A 19,545-nucleotide genomic window follows, 5' to 3' on the forward strand; every position below is an offset into this window, starting at 1 on the left:
AGTCTCTGCAACAAACAAAACCCCACCACTGTTTGAAACACACAGGGGGCGCTCTGTCTCTCACCAAGGACCATGGGGCTGTACTTATGCCTCCTTCTCCCCTTTCCCTGTACAGCCTGGGCAGGGCTGTGCCTCCCCTCTCAGACTGGAGGCTCCTCAAGGTGGGAGCCTGGAGGAGGAGGAAAAGAGTGGGTGCCTGTGGGCTCAGACCCCAAGGCTGGAGGCACCTGGTGGCCACGCTGACCCATGTGTCCTCTGCCTTCACCCCACAGGCTGCAGCAAGATGTGGGACAACCTCACCTGCTGGCCAGCCACCCCTCGGGGCCAGGTGGTCGTCTTGGCCTGCCCTCTCATCTTTAAACTCTTCTCCCCCATTCAAGGTAAGAACCCTGGGTTGAAGGGCAGGAGCTTGGTGGCAGGAGTAGAGCCGGCTGGAGTAGGGACTCACCTCTCAAGGAAGTGAGAAGGCAAAGGAGGTGCTCAAAGAGGCTGGAGCAATCAGGGGCGGCTTCCTGGAACAGGTTGCGCTGACATTAGTTCTCTGAAGGACTCATGGGATTTGATTAGCTCTTCACAGAAAGATAAGCATGTGGGAAGGCCTCACTAAATATTTGCTCAGCAACTGATAACTGATTGATAGTTATGGCTGCCATGTTCCCATTGTTTTGGGCTATCCACTCAGAGGCAATGACCTTTCTGACTTTACGAAACTGACCTTTCTTACACACCTTGTCAAGTTCTGCCTAAGTGAATGTTCACATACAAGGCAGAAAGGAAAAGCAGGAAGCTCTTTAGGAAGTGGGCTGTCTTGCTACCAGTAATTAAAGATGACACAGTAAGTCATCCTTTCATTCAGTGAATGTTCATTAAACACCTACTATGTTGACTGGCACTGAGCTAGACAAGCACAGTGAGGGGCAGAGGGATAAAATGCTCTGTCCTCGGGGAGCTCACGTTCTGGTTGGAGAGGCGTGTAGCAAGAAAACAAATGCATGTATTATAAATGATAAGCGGTGCTGGGAGAGAGAAGAGAGGGAAACAACCTAAGGCAGGCGTCATGGCGGCCTCTCTGAGGAGGTGTTACTGCAGCCGCGGTCTGAAGACCTGGGCTGGGAAAGAGCCGCAAAGGTCCTGGCAGGGGGATCGCTCAGAGGATCAACAGCCCATGGGATGAGCCCTGAGGAAACTCAGTGGAGGCCAGTGTGGCTAGAGCAGTGAGCCCAGGGGAGGGAGGAGAGGAAAGAGAGAGGCGGGCAGAGGCCAGACCACGCAGGCCTTGAGGACTGACAGGACTTGGGCTTTTCCTACGGTCACTGAGAAGCCACTGCAGGGGTTAAGCAGGCGACGGAAACAGTCCAGTTCGGGTTTTTAACTGATAACTGGTTTCTGTGCAAAGACAGGATTCTAGGAGTACGAATAGGAAGACCCAACCCCAAGGCAGACGAGAGATGATGATGGTTTGGACTCGGGTGGAGAGCAGGGCAGAGGAGGGAAGCGGGAAGGTGCGGTGGAGGGGGGATAGGACTCGAGTGTGCCCCGCTCAGGTATGGGTTTGATGAGCTGGGGGAGGACAGAGGGAGGAGCAGGGCTGGGGTGGGAAGGGTTGGTGATGAATGGGACCTAGATAAGGGCTCAGAGGATGAGCAGAAAGTCTCTCACCCCAGGTGGCCTTTGCCCCTCTGGACCTGTTTCCCTATTTGTAAAGTGGGAATGGGAGATGGACCAAATGGTCTCTTTGGAGCAGGCCAGTTTCGCTCCCCAGTGCCCGGTGTTGTGACCTCAGCAGTGTGACCTGAGGTCAGCAGACCTCAGCAGAGATCCGGATGCCCTCCCTGAGGGTCAGCCATAGGTGTGCCGTACTCCAGGCCAGCGCCCCCCTAGCCCAGCCCTCTTCCAGCGGGACCCAGCACCTGGGCAGACAGGAGACGAGCTCCTCTGGCAGCTCTCATAATGCTCCCTTCAGCAGAGCCCTGGCAACCAGCCTTTCCTGGGATCCCTGGAAGCGCCTGCTTAATTGCATTCCTCCTGAGGCTCTTCCTTCTGTCCCTGCTGGAATTGTAAAGGGAGATCCTTCACTTGAGAACCTGGAGTCCAGCCCACCATCTGGCTAACCCCGAGGCTGCCAGCCTCAGGGGGGCCCACACCAAGCCTTTCGGCAGATGAGAGAAAGGCAGCCCTTCCTCAGGTGGATTCAACATCTCACCAGAACCTACCTAGTGACAAGCTGAATATGAGGTACACTTTAGCCCCCAGTGTTCATCAGCCAGATGCCCTTGTTGTGCAGTGAGCAACCTGTCTAGCTATACTTGGCAGCCTTAGCCTCTGAAAATGATGGCAAGAGATAGGAGACTGGGCTAGGGGCTGAATATGTAAAGGAAAGAGGCTGTGTTTTCCTGGGCAGCTAGATGAAGAAGGTGTGAGCCTCAATTCCAAAGAGGAAAGTTTGCATGTAAGGGAAGTGTGGGATAGCAGTGATGGCAACCCCAACTCCTGCCCCTCTGGGTAACAGGACTGGGGAAGGAGTGTCTTCTCTGGAAGGGTTGGAAGGGACCTGGTTCTACAGGGAAAGCTGAAGAGAGTTAAAAGACGTCATTTGGCCAGGCTGGGTAAAGAACACGGGAAGGAGGGGTGGCCAGGCAAAGATTGCTCACCAAGGCACCAAAATGTTTGTGGAGGTCTAGTCCTTTTTTTTTCAATTTATTTATTTTTTGTTGGAGTATTGTTGCTTTACAATGTTGTTAGTTTCTGCTGTACAGCACAGTGAATCAGCTATACATGTACACATATCCCCTCTTTTTTGGATTTCCTTCCCGTTAAGGTCACCACAGAGCACTGAGTAGAGTTCCCCGTGCGATACAGTCGGTTCTCATTAGTTATCTATTTTATACATAGTAGTGTATATATGTCAATCCCAGTCTCCCAACTGTGGAGGTCTAGTCCTTTCATTTGTGGTCTGCATGTCTTTCACCTGTGGTGTTTTTGCCATTAAATATTCGAAGAGACTTTTTTTAAGAGTTAAAAGTAGGAGGGCTATTTTGATAAGAAGACACCACAGTCTGTATTACCTGTGTCTATGGGGTCTGTGGGGCACCTAATCCCCACAGCATCACATGAAGCCGTAGATAAGAAGGTCTTGTCAACCTAAGACGTCTGCCCTGGTTGGCTGGGGTGGGCCGCCATTGACAGGATTTCAGCAAGAGAGTGCCACGATCAGGTCTAGATTTTAGAACAACCCTCCAGGATTCAGGGTGCGGAGTGGGTTGGAGGGGCAGGAAAACAGGGAGAACCATCAGGAGGCTCCTACCTAATCCAGGGGAGATGAGACGGTTGGTGCTGGTGTCGAGGAAAGGGAAGCTGGGGCAGGACTGGTGACTGATGGGGGAGGAGAGAGGTGAGTGGGGAGAAAATGACCCCCGATTTCTAGCCCCAGTCACCGAGTAGGGCTTTTCACGTGGAGAACTGAGGGAGGAAAGGGGGCAGGGCAGCCGTGACTTCTTTTTTGAGACATGACGAACGGGAGGAGACTGGGAGGATGTGGAGTGGCCCTCCCAGCACAGGGTTAAAGTCCCTTGCCCTTTCTCGTACCCTCCGTAGCCCCCTCTACACACACAGGGTCTGTCGGTTCCCCAGCCCAGACTGGGGAAGGCACTGTTGACACTCAGGGTCCCATGGTGACTTCTACTGAGATCATCTCAAGAGCAGTTCCCTTGGAGTCCTGGACTTCAGTCCCAGGCTCTTCAAAGAGGCCACCCAGCCCTGAAGATGCCCCACTATCCCCTGCCCTCCCTTGCTCTCTGGGCAATCGGGGCTCCAAGGGACAAAGTCCCCCTTCAGCCGCTGCTGGGAGCCCAAAAAGATGTGGAGTCAGGCTGACCTCGGTCTGCATCCCAGGCCTGCTGCTTCTTTGCTGTGTGACCATGGGCAAGTCACCCAACCTCTCTCACTCTTGGCGTCCCCGCTTTTAATGGGACTATTGGTAACTCCTGATCACGAGCCTTAACACATTAATGTTTGCTCCCCACCGCTCCCACAGAAGGCATGTGATGCTGCTGTGTAGACATTGATGGGTCACCCAGCCTCACTAGCTTAATTCATAGTGGATTCAGGTGTCCACTATGTCATGGGCCTGGCCTCATCGAGCCCTGGACCCTCCGGCCAGTGGGGAACCCAAAGCCTGAGCTTTAGTGTCCCTGCTTTAAGGCTGGCTGGTTTGGCCTTGTCCCCTTTTTCCTACTTGCCCCAGTCTGGCAGGGTCAGTCCCCCAAGAATCAGCTCCTGGGAAGGGGAATGGCCTCCGGGCCCCCAGTGAGCTCCTGAGATCTGGGGCTGATGGGGGCCTGCAGTTTGATGAGTGGCTGCTTGAAGCCTCCAGGCCGGCCCACCCTCTGCTGCAACGGGAGAAAGCTGAGGGGGTGAGGAGGGGCGGTGTGCAGAGGGGCAGCGTGAAGATTTTTCTCATGCCCTGGGAGCCTCCTGTGGCAGTGCGGTTGGGAGGCCTGTGCAGAAATGGGCCACCAGGGCAAGAAACTGGCCCAACCTAGGGTCCCTTCCTCAGCAAAGTCCTTCTTGCCACCCCTGGGACCTCACAGTGGAAAGAGACCCAACGGGCTGCTCCTTCCTGGTTATCCCCCTACCCCTAGTTGTCCGTCAGTTCCTCATCCATAAAGTAGGGTGACAAGAACCTCTTTCAAATGGTGGCCAGGAGGATTTACAGAAATAGGGAATAGGGAATCACCTGGGATGTTCTGAGCACACGGTAAGGTTTGGAAATTTTAAACATCTGCACAGTGACCCTCCCTGAGCTCAGGATGGCTTGACGCCTCCTACAGCTCTGCACCTGGACACCCGAAACAAGTCCTCGGTCACCTCAGTGCCGATGAGGGCCAAGGTTACCTGGGAAGACTATGGGACCGCACCTGCTCTACCCTCTCCTATGTATGTGGCCTTGAGCAAGTGACCAGCCTCTTGGAGCCTTACTTCTCAACTGTGAAATGGGATTACTTTCCCACTGGGTGGTTGAGGGGCTTCAAAAAGATAATACGCCTGAAGCGCTCTGTACAGTGTACCTGGGAAAGGTTCTCAAAACGTGCATTGTGGTGATGGTGATGGTCATGGTCATGGTGATGCTGGTGCTGATGGAGGTGCTGATGGTGGTGGTGCAGGTGAGAAAGGAGCTGGACGGCAAGGATGTCAGGACCCATCTTCTCTCTCAGCTCTTCTTCATCGCCTCGCCTTATCTCTTTCCCTACTTTTCTCTCCCCTCCCCCTTCTTCCTCATCCTCTTACCCCTTTCTCCTCCTACCTGTTCTCTCTCCCCTCATCCTCCCTCCCTCCCTCTCCTTTCCTTCTTCCTCCTTCCCCTCCCCCTTCCTCCTTCTCCTTTCCTCTCCCACAACAAGCCTGGCAGGAAGGCTGTGTCCTGGACTCAGTGCCTCTGTAATGAGTCCTGGGACGGGGGCAGAGAGCTCTTCTCTGGCTCACCCATTTTCTATTCAGCCTCTCCCCTCCCTGGCGAGTGGGGAGCCTTGGGGTCACCCCTCATCTCACGTGGCCGCTCAGTGGTCCTGCCCCTTAGCTGCAGCCCTGGTCCTCCGGGGACAGCGGACAGCGCCACTGTCCCGGAACCCCAGCCTTAGTGGTTCAGCCCCGAGATTCTGCAATGGTGTGCAGCTCAATTATTCTCATACTTGCCTTTGCCTGGGCAGGTGCCCCTTCTCCGTGTGTGAGGGCTTCACACCTGTGCCCTTATCAGAGGTCCTCCGACGCCCACCCACCTCCCGCCTCACCTTTGGTCCCTCTCCAGCAGCACATCTGAACGCCCAGCTCCCAGGCGTGGGAGGAAATCCAGACCCGTAGGCCCAGGCAGGCTGACCCAGGAGGGCTGGGCAGGCCTGGGCCCCTTGCCGCAGCCAGAAGGCTGCTGTCTGTACCTACAGGACAGACAGAGGAAGCATCTGCCACACCAGCATCCGTGGCCCTGTGACGGGGCTCAGCATTCAGCTCATGACAAGGGCCAGGGATCGTTCCACGCCAAGGATCCAGGCTGCTCGTGACAAGGACCAGAGCTTACATTGCGCCTGGGGTCAGGTTCCGACACGACAAGGGGCAGGAATGTCTGCTTTGGCTGTCATCTGTGTTGGTGCGTCCCCCGGCCACCCTGGAGGTGCTTCTCCCTGCCCCAGGCTGCCCCGTGATGCCCTGGGTGTCCAGGTCAGAACAGCTGGAGCCTGATGCCGCAGTGGGTGGTGAGAGTAGGGCTGAGCAGAGAGACAGCCAGGCCCCATGCCTACTCCTCCAGCCTACCCACTCCCTGCCTCAACCTCTCTCCTCTCTGCCCCTGCCCTCCACCCAGGCCGCAACGTGAGCCGCAGCTGCACTGACGAGGGCTGGACGCCCCTGGAGCCTGGTCCCTACCCCGTTGCCTGTGGCTTGGATGACAACGCATCGAGTTTGGACGAGGTGGGCCTCAGTGCACCCCACACACACACGCTAGAGTACCTGGGCCCACTAGTTCCTTCCACTCTCTCCCACCAAGGGACACAGTTGCCTTCCATGTCGGAGCCAGGACTCCCAGGGTCTGCCCTCCTCAAGCCTCCTCCCTCTCCAGGCCCACATTCCCAGGGGCGCATCCCCTGGCTCCCCTGACAGGATCCAGGAGGGGGCTTCCAGGAGGATGACTCACAGCATCAAAGCAGAAGCAGCACCCCCAGGCCAGGCCACTCCACTCCCTCGTGGGAGCCTTGATACAGCCCTGGCAGGGCAGACAGAGCCCATCCCACCTGTCACATGCAGAAGAGAAACTGAGGTGCGGACCCTGGAATGAACCAGCCTCAGATACCCAGGAGCCAGTCAGGGGCAGGGACAGGGACAGGACCATTGTCCTCAGTCCCAGGATGGGGATCTGCCCTGGAGCAGGTGGAGCATAGGTGGTCTCTGTAAGGATGTGGGGCCAGGAGCCAGGGAAGGACATTGATGGGGAGGCTGGTGTATAACTGAAGTCCCGAGCTAGGAGCCCCTCGCTGCTTTGGTGGGTGAATGTAGTCTGTCTGTGATGACTTCTGTCCCACCCCCAAAGCCCTTCACAGACAAGGCTTTCACTCCTCCCAAGAGGGCAGCAATTTCCTCAGAGGCCTTAAAAGCCCACCAGATCCTCGGGCAGGATCCTTCTTGACCACTGGCCTCTGTTCCAGCAGGGTGTGGAAGGTGGGGAGGAAGGAGGGGTGGCCCAGTGACCATGGCTCTGCGTGTGTGTCCATGGGGAGGGGCCAGCAGGAAGCCCTTGGTGTCCAGCTTTGTCCCTCCTCCCGCTAAATCCAGCCTCTGAGAGTCCCAAATGGGAAATTACCCTCCCCCTAGCGTCTTCTTTACCATTGTCCATTCCTCGCCACTTGGTGAGAGGGCCTCATGTGGGGGGTCTGAAGGGCAAGCAGTCTTGTGCTTGAGGACGTCAAGCCCAGAGCTGGCCCAGAAGGGCTGTTGGACACGTGACTGAAGAATGAATGGATGGACCAATGGATCGTGTGAGGTCTTCGCTCCTTCCCCCACTGACATTTCCCTTGTGAAGGAGCGGAGAAAGGGCATTCAACCCCCTCCCGACCCTGGGAAGCAGTCCTGTCTCATCTGTGGAAACCAGGGAGAAAGGGGCTCTGGGAACTGGAAGGGGCCACTCAGCTACTCCTGGGAGCCCTGGGCCTCAGCCTCCTCATCTGCCAAGGCAGGGATGGGAGGCAGGATGTATAGGGCACCCCGCCTCTGCCAACACCCCCTAGGTGAGTCCCCCCACCCCCGCCCAAGATCCTCACCCACCTCCCTCTAGCAGCAGCAGACAATGTTCTACAGTTCTGTGAAGACTGGCTACACCGTCGGCTACAGCCTGTCCCTCGCCACCCTCCTGGTCGCCACTGCCATCCTGAGCCTGTTCAGGTGAGGACCAGCTCCTGCAACAGGTCTCAAAGCAGACCAGCCAGGTCACTCCTCACCCAGGCATGCTCTGCCCCCTCCACTGTCGGCTCCCAGGTATCACACAGTCCTTCCCCAGCGCCCCCGCCAGGCCAGCCTCCCCTAGAGACGGCAGGGTGCTCGAAGTGTTCACCTGTGTCGGCCTCATCCCTCACAGGATGCCCTGTACCTGGGGATAGGGCACCAGCGGGCGGGGCCTGTGCCCTGGAATGAGGCACCTGCAAGCCAGGCTGCACACATGGGTAGGATACCTGGGGACAGGGCCCCCCTTCGGGGTGGGGCCTGCATTCAGAGGCTACAAGCCCTACCCTTCCTCCGAGCACTGGACTTGTTGGTTGGGGTGGGGGTCTGAGGCCCCTTCGGCCTCCTAGATCTGGCCACCTCCCACAGGAAGCTCCACTGCACGCGGAACTACATCCACATGCATCTCTTCATATCCTTCATCCTGAGGGCCACCGCTGTCTTCATCAAAGACTTGGCCCTCTTCGACAGCAGGGAGTCGGACCACTGCTCCAAGGGCTCGGTGAGGACCTGCCCAGGCCCACCTCCCTGGCCCACCTCTGCCATCTCTCACCTGAATCTCCTCTTCTCCCTCTCCTCCCTCCTGTCTCCCCTTTTCTCTCTCTCTCTCCCTTTCTCTCTCTCCCTCTCTCTTTCTCTCTCTCGCTCCAAAGATGGCCCCCCTCCGACCCTGCCTGCCAGCTCCTTGGATCCCGCTTCCCTCCCAGCAGCAGGAGATGCTGCTTGGCCATCTGGGAGTTCACACACCTACTCCTGCCAATGAAAAACACCTCTCCTGGGTGCAAAGTGGTACACTTCGTGCCAGAGCCCACAGCCCCCTTCCCGCCTCTGCTGCTAACTTCCTATGTGACCTTAGGGAGATCCCTTCCTCAGTTTCCCCATCGTGCAAGGACATTCAAGCTTCCTTCCATCCCTCCTCTCTGCCATCTGCATACCCATGGCTCTGCTCACCGTGCCCCCCTTCCTACTCCCCCCGTTGCCTTCTGGAGTCAGTCCAAACCCACACAGCCCTCCTCTTCTTCTATTCTTCCCCTGCCCTCAGTCACTCTGGACCTTCCTAGGCAAGGGAGCTTAAGAGAGCATTTAAGGAATTCATCGCCCATCACTAAGGGGTCCATCTCCAAGTGATTCTGTGCTCAGGGCCTCCTCCCTGAGTGCCCCCTGAGCTGAGACAGAGAGCTCAAGACCAGCCCTGGCTCCCATCCGTCCCCTGTGGTCAGTGACTTTTTGCCTCATGAGTGACCTCAGAGACAGTGCATTATTTCAGGGGTCAGAAGTACCTTCTCCCCAGAGAGTGAAATTGAAAGTGAATCTCCCCAGGGAGTTTCCTGGCTGTCCAGTGGTTAGGAATCCACGTTCTCACTGCCAAGGCCCCAGGTTTGATCCCTGACCTGGGAACTGAGATCCCACAAGCCGCGAGGTGTGGCCAAAAAAAAAAAAAAAGTGACTTTCTCCAGAGAGTGATGGTGGTATCTCAGGCATCTCGACAAGGGGGAGGGGAGCCACCCTGGCCATTCCCAGAGCGCCTCAGATGATCCAGCCTGGGAGTAGGGCTCAGACCTGTGTGAGCTCCGGAGCCTGGGGAGGAGCCTGAAGCCTCCAGCGCACTTGTTGAGGATAATTGTGGAAATGAGCTTCCCGATTCATTAGCAGTTCTGTGAAGCTTTTCTAAGGCAAGGAGAAGCACAGACAATAGTCCTGTTAAAGAGCTGAGTTATTCTTGCCGTAAAGCAGATGAGGGAAAGTGGGGGAAACAGACTGCCCGTAACAGGAGGGACTGAAGTAAGACCTGAGGAAGGACTTTCCAACCATTGGGAGAGGCGGGTAGGCTGCTCTCTGAGGTGCCTCAAAGCCGAGGGCACAGGAGGAAAGGGTGGGAACCTGTGTTCTGGGTACAAGGAGGAATGAAAGCAGAGGGGCTTCCTGGAGGAGGGTGGCTTTAAGCTCTGGCTTACAGGTATCTGGGCTCAATCTGAAACGGCAGATAGTTTCTGGGAGAGGACAGATGGCCCAGAAGACCTGCTAATCATGTGAGCTGGGCCGCCCAGAGCTCCTGATTTCCCTGCCCAGGGGTCTCCCTAACTCCTCCATTGTCCTCACCTGCCTGGGGAACCCCTTCTTCCTCTAGCTCCTCTGGCCCCCAGGAGGAAGGATCATCCCTCCACTCTCCTCTTTTTCCTAACTTCTACTTCACCCTCCTCTTCCCTCTTCTCCGTCCCCATCTTTCCCCCAACAATTCCATCTAAACCCCACTCCACAGTCCACAGCCCATATCCCTACACTTTCAAGGGATTCTTGCTAATGCAAGCAAGAATACCTCTTCCAGCTACCTTCAGTCGTAATAGGAATAAGATAAATGAGTAGCGGAGATGGTAAGTGGATGGGTTGGTAGCTGGATGACTGAGTAAATAGTGTGTGGATGACTAAGTGGAAGGATAGATGGATAAAGTAAGAAAAATTGGATAGATCATGGGTGGGGGTATATTGGTGGTTGGATGGATGAGCAGATTGATGGACAAGTGGATAAATGAATGGATGGATAGATGTCTAGGTGTGTGGGTTGGTAGTGGATGTCTAGTACGTGGATAGTAGATGAATGGAGAGATAGACAGGTGAGTCTGTGGATGGACTGATAGGTGGAAGATGATGGATGCAGATAGATAGTTAATGGTTGGATGCATGGATGGTAGATGGATAGATGGGTGAGTTGGCAGTGGATGTCTGGTGGGTGGGTGGGTAAGTAAATGGATAAATAGATAGGTGGGTAGGTGGATGGTTGGATGGGTAGGTGGGTGGATAGATATATAGATAGGAAGATGAATAGATGATAAATTGATGGGTGGATAATTAAACTTGCAAGCTTATTCCAAAGCATCAGATGATGTAAAATTAGGGATAATGGGAAAACCACTGAGTATATTTCTAAGGGAATAATACAAAAATAACTAAGAGAGTAAGTTGGCTGTACTGCAATCCTGTTTGTCACCCCAGACAGAGATGCGGGCAGGCAGGGACCCCTGCTAGCTCCACTGGGCCCCCCTCGTCTCCTCCCCCTGCAGGTGGGCTGTAAGGCTGCCGTGGTGTTATTCCAGTACTGTGTCATGGCCAACTTCTTCTGGCTGCTGGTGGAGGGCCTCTACCTGCACACCCTGCTTGCCGTCTCCTTCTTCTCCGAGAGGAAGTACTTCTGGGGGTACATATTCATCGGCTGGGGTATGGTACCAGGGAGGGCTGCCAGGCTGGGAACGAGGGGGCGAAGCCTGGGGAGCTCATTAGGGGGTGGGTACCAACCCTGCCTGCTGCCTTAGGTCTTGCTGGGCTGCAGATCCTGCCTGCAAGGCACCTGGCCGTGGGTTGATCAAAGTCCTCCCGTCGTCTAACCCCTGGGCAGGTGCCTTCTGGCTGCGGCTGCACCTCGAGCTGACCCGTGGAACAGACAGGTTCTCTGAGCATCCTTCCATTTTCCCTCCAGTCCTTGAAACACACAGGGCCGCTGCTAATCTATACAGTGCCTCTGCCAAAATGAGAAAACGAGTCCCCTTTAGGCAGACACAGTCCCTCAGACATAGAGCTTCACCCCCTCAACGAGGCATCTTTGTGCACTGAGCTACCTATATATGCCACCATACGTGGCCACGTTGGAAACGCACCCTTTTCTCTCCCTGGCTCTTCCTCCTTGATCTCCCCCTCTTCCTGCCACACTCTCTCCTCTTTCTCTCTCCTTTGGCCCTGACAGGGGTGCCCAGCACATTTACCATGGTGTGGACCATCATCAGAATCCATTTTGAGGATTACGGGTGAGCTGTCACCCCACCCCGTGCTCCTGGCTGCTGTCACTCGGGGCAGACCCCCCGGGTGGGATGAGGGGGACCAGGGAGTAACAGACTCTGGACCAGTGGTCTCTAAAGGGTTTGGGGGCAGAGCCGGGGACAACAGGAGGACTGCTGACTCTCTGGCCGAGGACAATCTCTCTCATTCTCCCCCACCATACCCTGCCCAGATGCTGGGATACCATCATCTCCTCACTGTGGTGGATCATAAAGGCCCCCATCCTCGCCTCCATCTTGGTAAGGCCTCCTCCCACCACTTAGGGATGGGGAGACTGAGGCCCGGAGTGGGTAGACAACTGACCAAGGTCCCACAGGAAATTCATGTCTAGGTCAGAACTGAACCCTAGGCTTCCCAATGCCTAATGCAGGACTGTCCCCAGCCCTTTCCCCACCAGTTTTTCCTCTAGAGTAGAGAAAGCAGATTGGGAGGCCCAGCCCTTAGGGATGTGAGGGAGAGTTCCTGGATGACTTTCCCAAAGCGGGAAGAGTTAGGGGAGAGGTAAGATGGATGGATAGCTGGGCCCTGGGGAAGAAGACAGGCCATCAGCCCAGGGGGCTGGACACCCTGGCTCCCCTCTCTGACCACCCGACCTTGGCCCCCACCCACCAGGTGAACTTCATCCTCTTTATTCGCATCATCAGAATCCTGGTTCACAAACTGCGGGCCCCAGATGTCGGGAAGAGTGACAGCAGCCCGTACTCGTGAGTATGGGCCCAGGGCCCCGGCTCTCCCGGTATCCCCAGCCCCAGTCCACAAATCATCCCACGTCCCCTGGAAGCCCCCCTCCAGAATCATCAAAAACCCACCTTGCTCTTGCCCACCTCTGCCCCCATGGCCTGGCTCAGTGCACGAGTGTCCCCTGCCCAGTCCCACCCTCACCAGGCCCACGAGTCCCAGGTCTGCTTCTCCTGCATGACTTACCTAGCAGGTGATCGGCCCCGCTGTGTATCTGCCGTCAAGCTAGGGAGCTCAAGAACACAGTAGATAACCTGTGTCCTGTTCACACCGTGTGCCCAGTCCCTGCCATGGGCCTGGCACAGAAAAGGGGCACAGTAGATGCATGCCCCGGGGGAGCCCCCAGTCTACCAAGGAAATGGCCATATTCGGGACTCAGTCCTCCCTGAGAGTAGTAACAGCATCCACAGGTTACATGCCAGGTGTGTGCGACGGGGTTTCCAAGCATCATCTCATTTCGTCTGTACAGTCTCCTCCAGATTGTCCCCATTTCACAGATGAGGAAACTGACACATACTCCCTCCTCCTCTAGGGTTTGGGAGCACATCGTCTTGGCAGAGGGAGGGCACGGTGTCTGTGGGACAGGGGTCATATCCTTGCTTGGAAAGGTGTGAGGGCTCTTCCTGTGCTTGGGGGGCCTGGAGAACAGGCAGGCTTTCATGAGAGCAACAAGGCTGGAAGACAGAACTGCAGAAACATGAATGGGGCGGCTGTGGGAGGGTGAGTCGGTCTGTGTGCCCACAGATGGGAACAGAGATCGATTATCAGCACTGCACAGACAAGGCAAACCTGGGGTGTCCTACAGGGGCCTTCCAGTCCTGTGATCCAGAATGTTCTCCTGGGCCTGGCTTCTCTCTGGGGAATCTGTGCTGTGGTTCTAAGATTCCTGGCTAGAATGTCACGAGCTGCTGGATTTAGGATTCTATTCTGGAATCCTGTGATTCTCTCTGATGAGACTAAGACTCCCGTTCCTGGTGTGACAGCACTTCCTCCCTCGGGGTGTGGAGGTGGAGCTTCCCTTCCAGTTTGAGAAAGGAAGGCCCTGCAGGGGTCTGCAGTCTCCCAGGGGGGTAGCACATCAGGCCTGTGCCCCCTCCTCCTCTACTTTCCCTGTGGGGCCTTGTTTTCCCCAACATACAACTGCTCAAAAGGGCTTGAATCTGAGGCAGAGAGAGCCGGTCATCACCATGTCCATGTGGGTGAGGTGGAAACTGAACAGCTGTCGGCAGGCAGAAGGGGTGGGGGGAGTAGGAGATGGAGCTCCCCGCGGAGGGACTGTCAGCTCCCACTCTCCACCTCCCCACAAGCCTCCAATTTAAAGAAAGCCTCCATCTGTCAGCCCCAGGCGCGTGGGATAGGTTTGCAGTCAAGGAGCGGTGGGCAGTGCTCGGGACACTGGCGTGGCTGGGGACCAGGTCCAGGAAGGAGTGGAGGGAAAAGGCCAGCTCCTCTGCCCCCAGTTTGCTGTGGGTCCTCGGGCCCAGGGCTAGGCCTCCCTGGACTGACTGCCAAGGCAGGAGACACAGAGGCAGAGACACACTCACCCCTCAGACCTCTCCCAGCCAGGGAACTGTGGGTTCACACTGCCTGGACCAGCTATGAGGTCAAGTGGCTGGGAGGCCTGAAACAGGATGAGCTCTGCTCCATGGGAAAGGGGCAAGTCATTTAGAGTGACTGTGGACCCTGCTGAGCACACATGGCCGGTGAAGGAGGAGCTGGTCCTCCAGAGAATTCTGAGGGTGCGTGTATTGGTGTGGGGAGCGGGGGTGGGGCGGAAAAGGGTGTAATCCCAGAAAAGGTGGCAACTCCTGGGGAAGTAGATACAGCAGAGAAGCCAAAGACAGGGCTTTACTAGTTGACCCTGAGTCATCCTTGGTGACCAGGCACAAACTTGAGCACCCATTATCCTCCCAAGTGGCCTCGGGCATCTGTGGTCAGCAACCCAATTACAAAAACTTCCTTCCCAAACGCCCTCATTTCCAGTAGAGTATTGGTCTCTCATATATATATCTCATGTATATAAATGCACCGTATTTCATAGCACCCGAAGCGCTTCCAAGTTTACAGTGGGCCCCGCTTCTATTACTTGCCCCATTGTACAGATTGGAGAAACTGAGACCAGGGGAAGGGAAACCAGGATCTCCTGTTGCTCAAGAAACTATCCCCATTAGCGGCCATAGAGCCTGAAATACCACTATTACACGTAATCCTTGGGATGGAGCCCTGGCCCTCCTTTATACTCCCTCCTCCAGAAAGCGAAAATAGAGGGGTTTCTCTCTCCTTGCAAGCTACATTTGCTAGGATTCTTTATCCACTTACTTCTAGTGAAATTTGACCAGTGGGAGGCTCTGGAAGGGTATTAGATAGGACAAAGGGGAGGGAAGCTACAGACTTTCTTTCATGGCTCCAGCGTTGACTCTGGCATGGTCTCTGGCATTGACTATACCTCTTTGTGGCTCAAGCTCATTCAAGAAGCCCTTCTCAACACGTTTCCATCTCATTCAAGGGACTCCTCCCATGTTGATTTTAGCACTTACTTAGTAAGGCCTCTACCATAGGATCCCAACCCTTTCCAGGTAGCCCTGTCCTTGGGTTCTGGTAAAGCCACCTCTTCCCTTTGTCCCTCCTTCACTGGAGCTGGAAGTCCAAGGGAGGAGGCCCAGGGGGCATGAGGTCATAGGCACTGCAGATATGGAACAGAAACAGTTGTGGACATAGGACTGATGGGAACCAACAGTCTATCCTCACACATCCTGGTCGTTGTCCCTGTCTTCTCTGCCCCATGTGCGTACATGTGTGGACACCCATACCCACTGCCTGCCCCTCCCCTGCCCCCAGGAGGCTGGCCAAGTCCACCCTTCTGCTGATCCCCCTGTTTGGAGTGCACTACATCATGTTTGCCTTCTTCCCCGACAACTTTAAGGCTGAAGTGAAAATGGTCTTTGAGCTCGTCGTGGGGTCTTTCCAGGTATGAACTGTGGACTTAAGGCTGCGTTCTTCTCTGGGCTTTAAGGGAGGAAATTCGCCTGGGGCCTTGGCCTCTTGCCGCTAGATTCCAGTCTTTTCATTGCAATAAGTATTTATTAAGCAGCAACTGTATGTTTGGCCCTTTGTTTCACCAGGGGAACACAGGGGTGGGGCAGGGTTTGGGGCTCCCAGGGTCTGTCTACCTCACCTCTCCCGCTCCCTTCCTCCCCAGGGTTTTGTGGTGGCCATCCTCTACTGCTTCCTCAATGGCGAGGTAAGCCCCTCTCAGACCTTGGGGGGGGTCAAGGAACAGAACTCTGGTAGCCCCAAGGTCCAAAACCCCTGACGGGATATGTGCAGAGCAAAGAAGAGTCAAACCTTGCTACTCCGGCTGTGGTCCTCAGACTCGTAAATCAGTGATGGCACCTAGGACCTTGTTTAAAATGCTGATTTCTGGGCCCACCCCAGGCCTGCTGACTCTGAATCTGCTTTTAAGAAAACCTCAGGGGATTCATGTGCACATCAGAGTTTTAGAAGTGCTGTGTTAGGTGGCTGTGTGCAGAGTGAGTGGGGATGGGTGAAGTGAAGCCTGAGTCACTGTGGATCCCTGGTTACAAAGCACAGAAGTCTATTGGGATGAGCTCAAGGTGAGCTGGAGGGCAGGGATCAGGAGATCGGGCCGCATACCTCTCCCTCCCTGGACTGAATTCTCTGATCCTCTCTGGCTCCTACCTCCCCCCACTCCAATCCCTTGATTTGACCTGGCCCCTAGGAGGTCCCATCTCTGCACTGCCCAAGGTAGCATCTGGCCTTTCAAGTTAGATTCCCCAAGAGGCTATGACTGTCTGGCTCACGCACCCTAGACAGAGTGCAGCCCAATCTGCAAGGCAGGAGGCTTCACAGGGGCGCGCCTGACCACCCTCCCTTCTCCCAGGTGCAGGCAGAGCTGCGGCGGAAGTGGCGGCGCTGGCATCTGCAGGGCGTCTTGGGTTGGAAGCCCAAATACCAGCACCCGTCAGCAGGCAGCAGCGGGGCCACGTGCAGCACTCAGGTCTCCATGCTGACGCGCGTCAGCCCCGGCGCGCGCCGCTCCTCCAGCTTCCAGGCCGAAGTCTCCCTGGTCTGACCGCCAGGTGCCCAGGCGGGTGGGCGGCCCCTCCCGTCCGCACCGCCCCCCACCCCGCGCGGCAGCGGGGGGCAAAGGCCTGCCAGGCGAGGTCAGCCCCAGCCCTGAGCTCGGAGGCTGCCCGGGCACCCCCAGCTCACTGTCCGGAAGCCCCTGGAGAACGCTGCCCTTGCGCCTGCCTGGGGAGACGACGGGGGAGAGCTGGGAGCTCCTACCTAGAAGATGAGGGGTGGAGCTCAGTCTTCAGACTCCGCCCCCAAAGGCCCCCTCCGCCCATTAAGGGCAAGAAATCTGCATACTCTCACCTGATTCCACGGCCTGGTAGATCTCGCTACCCACCCGAGGAGGGCCACCGCCTATCCCCTGACAATGCATGTGGGAACGTGGTGTGATCTGAGGGGACAAAGGTCTTGCCCCAAAAGGTCACCTGCCACCGCCACCTCGACAGTGCCTGAAGTTCCACCGTTGCTGTCAGTTTCCTTTGGGTTAAGCGTCACCATTCTGGCATCTCTCCAAAGACGCGGTCCCCTCCCTCAGTGCCTCCTCATAGCTGCCAGCTCTTCAAGGTGAATGAGTTTTTCTGCCTCCGGCAGATGCGGTTGTAAACGAGGGGTTTTAGTTCGGGGAGGGCAGCTATCTTCATAGTCCCCGCTAAAGTGGAGTCATCCCGGGATGGCTGGAACAATCCCAGGAGCTTGCCACCAGCCCTACCAATCCTTATGGGCTGTGGGAGCTGCCCCTGGCTGCCTACCAATGTGCCAACTATTAGGACCGGTCTCAGAGATGTACACTCTTGGGCCCCTTAATCCTCAGAGCAACCCAGCAAGGTGGGCACTACTGTCCCTATTTCACAGTGAGCCTCACAGAGAGCAGGTACCTCATCTTGTCACACAGACAGCATTTGAACTCAGATCTTGCTGATGGGAAAGTGAAAGCACAGACTCTTAACTGCTGCCTTTTATATATTGTAACAAGCTGGATCCTCTTGCTTATTTGTATCACCACTGATATTGTTATTACCACCAACCCGCAAACCCCATTCCCCCCCCACCCTCCCTGGAATCCCCCAGCCCATGTATCATCTGGACAAGAGCCTGGTGGCTGTCGTGTCCTGTGTCCGCCCTGCACCCCTGTGGCCACATGGCTTCCTACTCACGCCCCAGCCAGAAGATCCCCTTGGGACTGCAAACAGGCTTGTGCAACAATAAACACTGGGTTGGATTCGCTTGGTTTTCCTGGTGGTTGGTGTTCCCGTGTGGGCTAAAATGGAGACCAGCTTCCAACTTGCGGCCGTGCCCCCCACCCCGCTTCGAAGGAGGGCTGGTCCAAGACATCACTGAAACCAGATGCCACCACCCCTCTGGCTTCCATGTGAGGAACACACAGTTCTAAGGGCTTTCAACTCATATCTTGCTGAGTGGTACCCTCTCTCCTCTGAGTGTGGTGAAGTTATACCCCGTCCTCGTAGTGTCCTCCCACCCCCTGAATCCAACCAAGAAGAGATAGTTCTATTCTTGGATCTATACAGAACAGCTGACAGCTGCCCTTGGTCCCAAAAGTGGTTACATGGGGGTACCTGCACCCAAGGAGCACATGGGGTGTGAGATGACCATGTTGCCAAGAAGTGGCAGATAGAGGACAGGTCAGATGTCACCAAAACAGAGACAATACAGCAAATAGAAAGGTTTAGACACAGAGGCTGCAGGGTGAAGAAGATGACGCTGGTCAGCAAGGAATGGATTCAAAGCCACTGCTCCAGCTGACCTCCCTGGCTTCCACTTCCTGCAAACGTCCTGCCCGGACCTGGCCCATCCACCACCGTGCCTGAAATCCCACCATTAGTGAGTCATGTCTGGGGAGAAGCAGAGTTATCAGCCAGGAGGGTAAAAAGTGAATAAAACAGAGACCCAAGACAGGGACAAAAAAGGGAGGACAGAAGTGGGGCCCCGCCTCGGAGGTAGCAGGAGGTGAAAAGCTCCCCACCCCCCAAACCCTGGTAGTGGAGCACTCAGGAATGGGGAGAAGGTGAGACACTGTCCCTGGCCAGCAGAGGTCATGAGCAGACATCCCAGGCTGCCTATGGAGTGGGAGTGGAATAGGGGTGACCACGAGCAGAATTTCTCCTGCAGCCCCTCTTTCCTCCGGCTCCCCGGTCCCTCTCCTGCCTTTCCCGGCACAGACCAGACCAGCTCATCTCTATTGCCACCTGGTGGTGCCTCAAGGACAGCACCAAAGTTGGCCTCAAGGACCCAAATACCTGAGTGCAGGCCCCTCCCCAGGAAGCCAGTTGACACAGAGGGCAGGCCTCTCTCCTCAGCTCCATTTCAGAACGAGATACAAGAGAGAGGAAGTGGTGAGGACACAGGATTGATGACCCCAGGGACAGTTTGGGATTAAGGAGACCCAGGACCTGGCCCTCAGATCAAGGCCCCTGACCTTGTGGCAGTGATTCCCATCCCAGACCCAGCCGTGACCCTAGGTGGAACCAGACCTCTGGTTCCCCACAGGCTAGGCCCTGACCCTTGACCAAGGCTGACCCCAGATCCTGAGGGCAAAGCCCAGTTAGCTCAGGTGGGCTCCCTCTGGGAAGACAAAGACAAGTAGCCCCTCACCATCCCGGCACAGATGGCCACCATGTGGATGACTCCTGCCACTCCAGGGGACAGGCTGCCCAAGGAGGGTGACCAGTCTGCCAGTAGAATGGATAGGGAGCATCTTCCCAGGTGAGGGGTAGTCCCTGTGGACTAGGCAGTAGTTTCCAGATCCCAAGGGAGCATGAGAGATGCCAGGGACACCTGAATCGGTGAGCGGGTGCGGGGAGCCATTTGCAGTAGGAATTCAGGGGAACACTTCTTAAATGAGGCCAAGGGGATGAGGGTGGGTTTGGGGCAGGCCACTCGGGCTGC

General features: G+C 56.0%; 1 protein-coding gene across 1 annotated transcript in view; it reads left to right on the forward strand.

Moving 5' to 3' along the window:
* The window catches only part of VIPR1 (vasoactive intestinal peptide receptor 1), a 33,011-nt gene extending 15,149 nt beyond the window's left edge, over nucleotides 1-17,862 (forward strand). The window contains exons 3-13 of the mRNA XM_032648812.1: nucleotides 273-380; nucleotides 6,353-6,459; nucleotides 7,820-7,923; nucleotides 8,350-8,482; nucleotides 11,040-11,193; nucleotides 11,717-11,777; nucleotides 11,981-12,047; nucleotides 12,421-12,512; nucleotides 15,385-15,514; nucleotides 15,746-15,787; nucleotides 16,448-17,862. Of these exons, the coding sequence (XP_032504703.1) occupies nucleotides 273-380; nucleotides 6,353-6,459; nucleotides 7,820-7,923; nucleotides 8,350-8,482; nucleotides 11,040-11,193; nucleotides 11,717-11,777; nucleotides 11,981-12,047; nucleotides 12,421-12,512; nucleotides 15,385-15,514; nucleotides 15,746-15,787; nucleotides 16,448-16,639 (1,190 nt within the window). The 3' untranslated portion in view covers nucleotides 16,640-17,862. The remainder of the gene's footprint in view (nucleotides 1-272; nucleotides 381-6,352; nucleotides 6,460-7,819; nucleotides 7,924-8,349; nucleotides 8,483-11,039; nucleotides 11,194-11,716; nucleotides 11,778-11,980; nucleotides 12,048-12,420; nucleotides 12,513-15,384; nucleotides 15,515-15,745; nucleotides 15,788-16,447) is intronic.
* Nucleotides 17,863-19,545: the final 1,683 nt, after the last annotated feature.

This window comes from Phocoena sinus, chromosome 11 (assembly GCF_008692025.1).
Source record: "Phocoena sinus isolate mPhoSin1 chromosome 11, mPhoSin1.pri, whole genome shotgun sequence".
Taxonomy (NCBI): Eukaryota; Metazoa; Chordata; class Mammalia; order Artiodactyla; family Phocoenidae; genus Phocoena; species Phocoena sinus.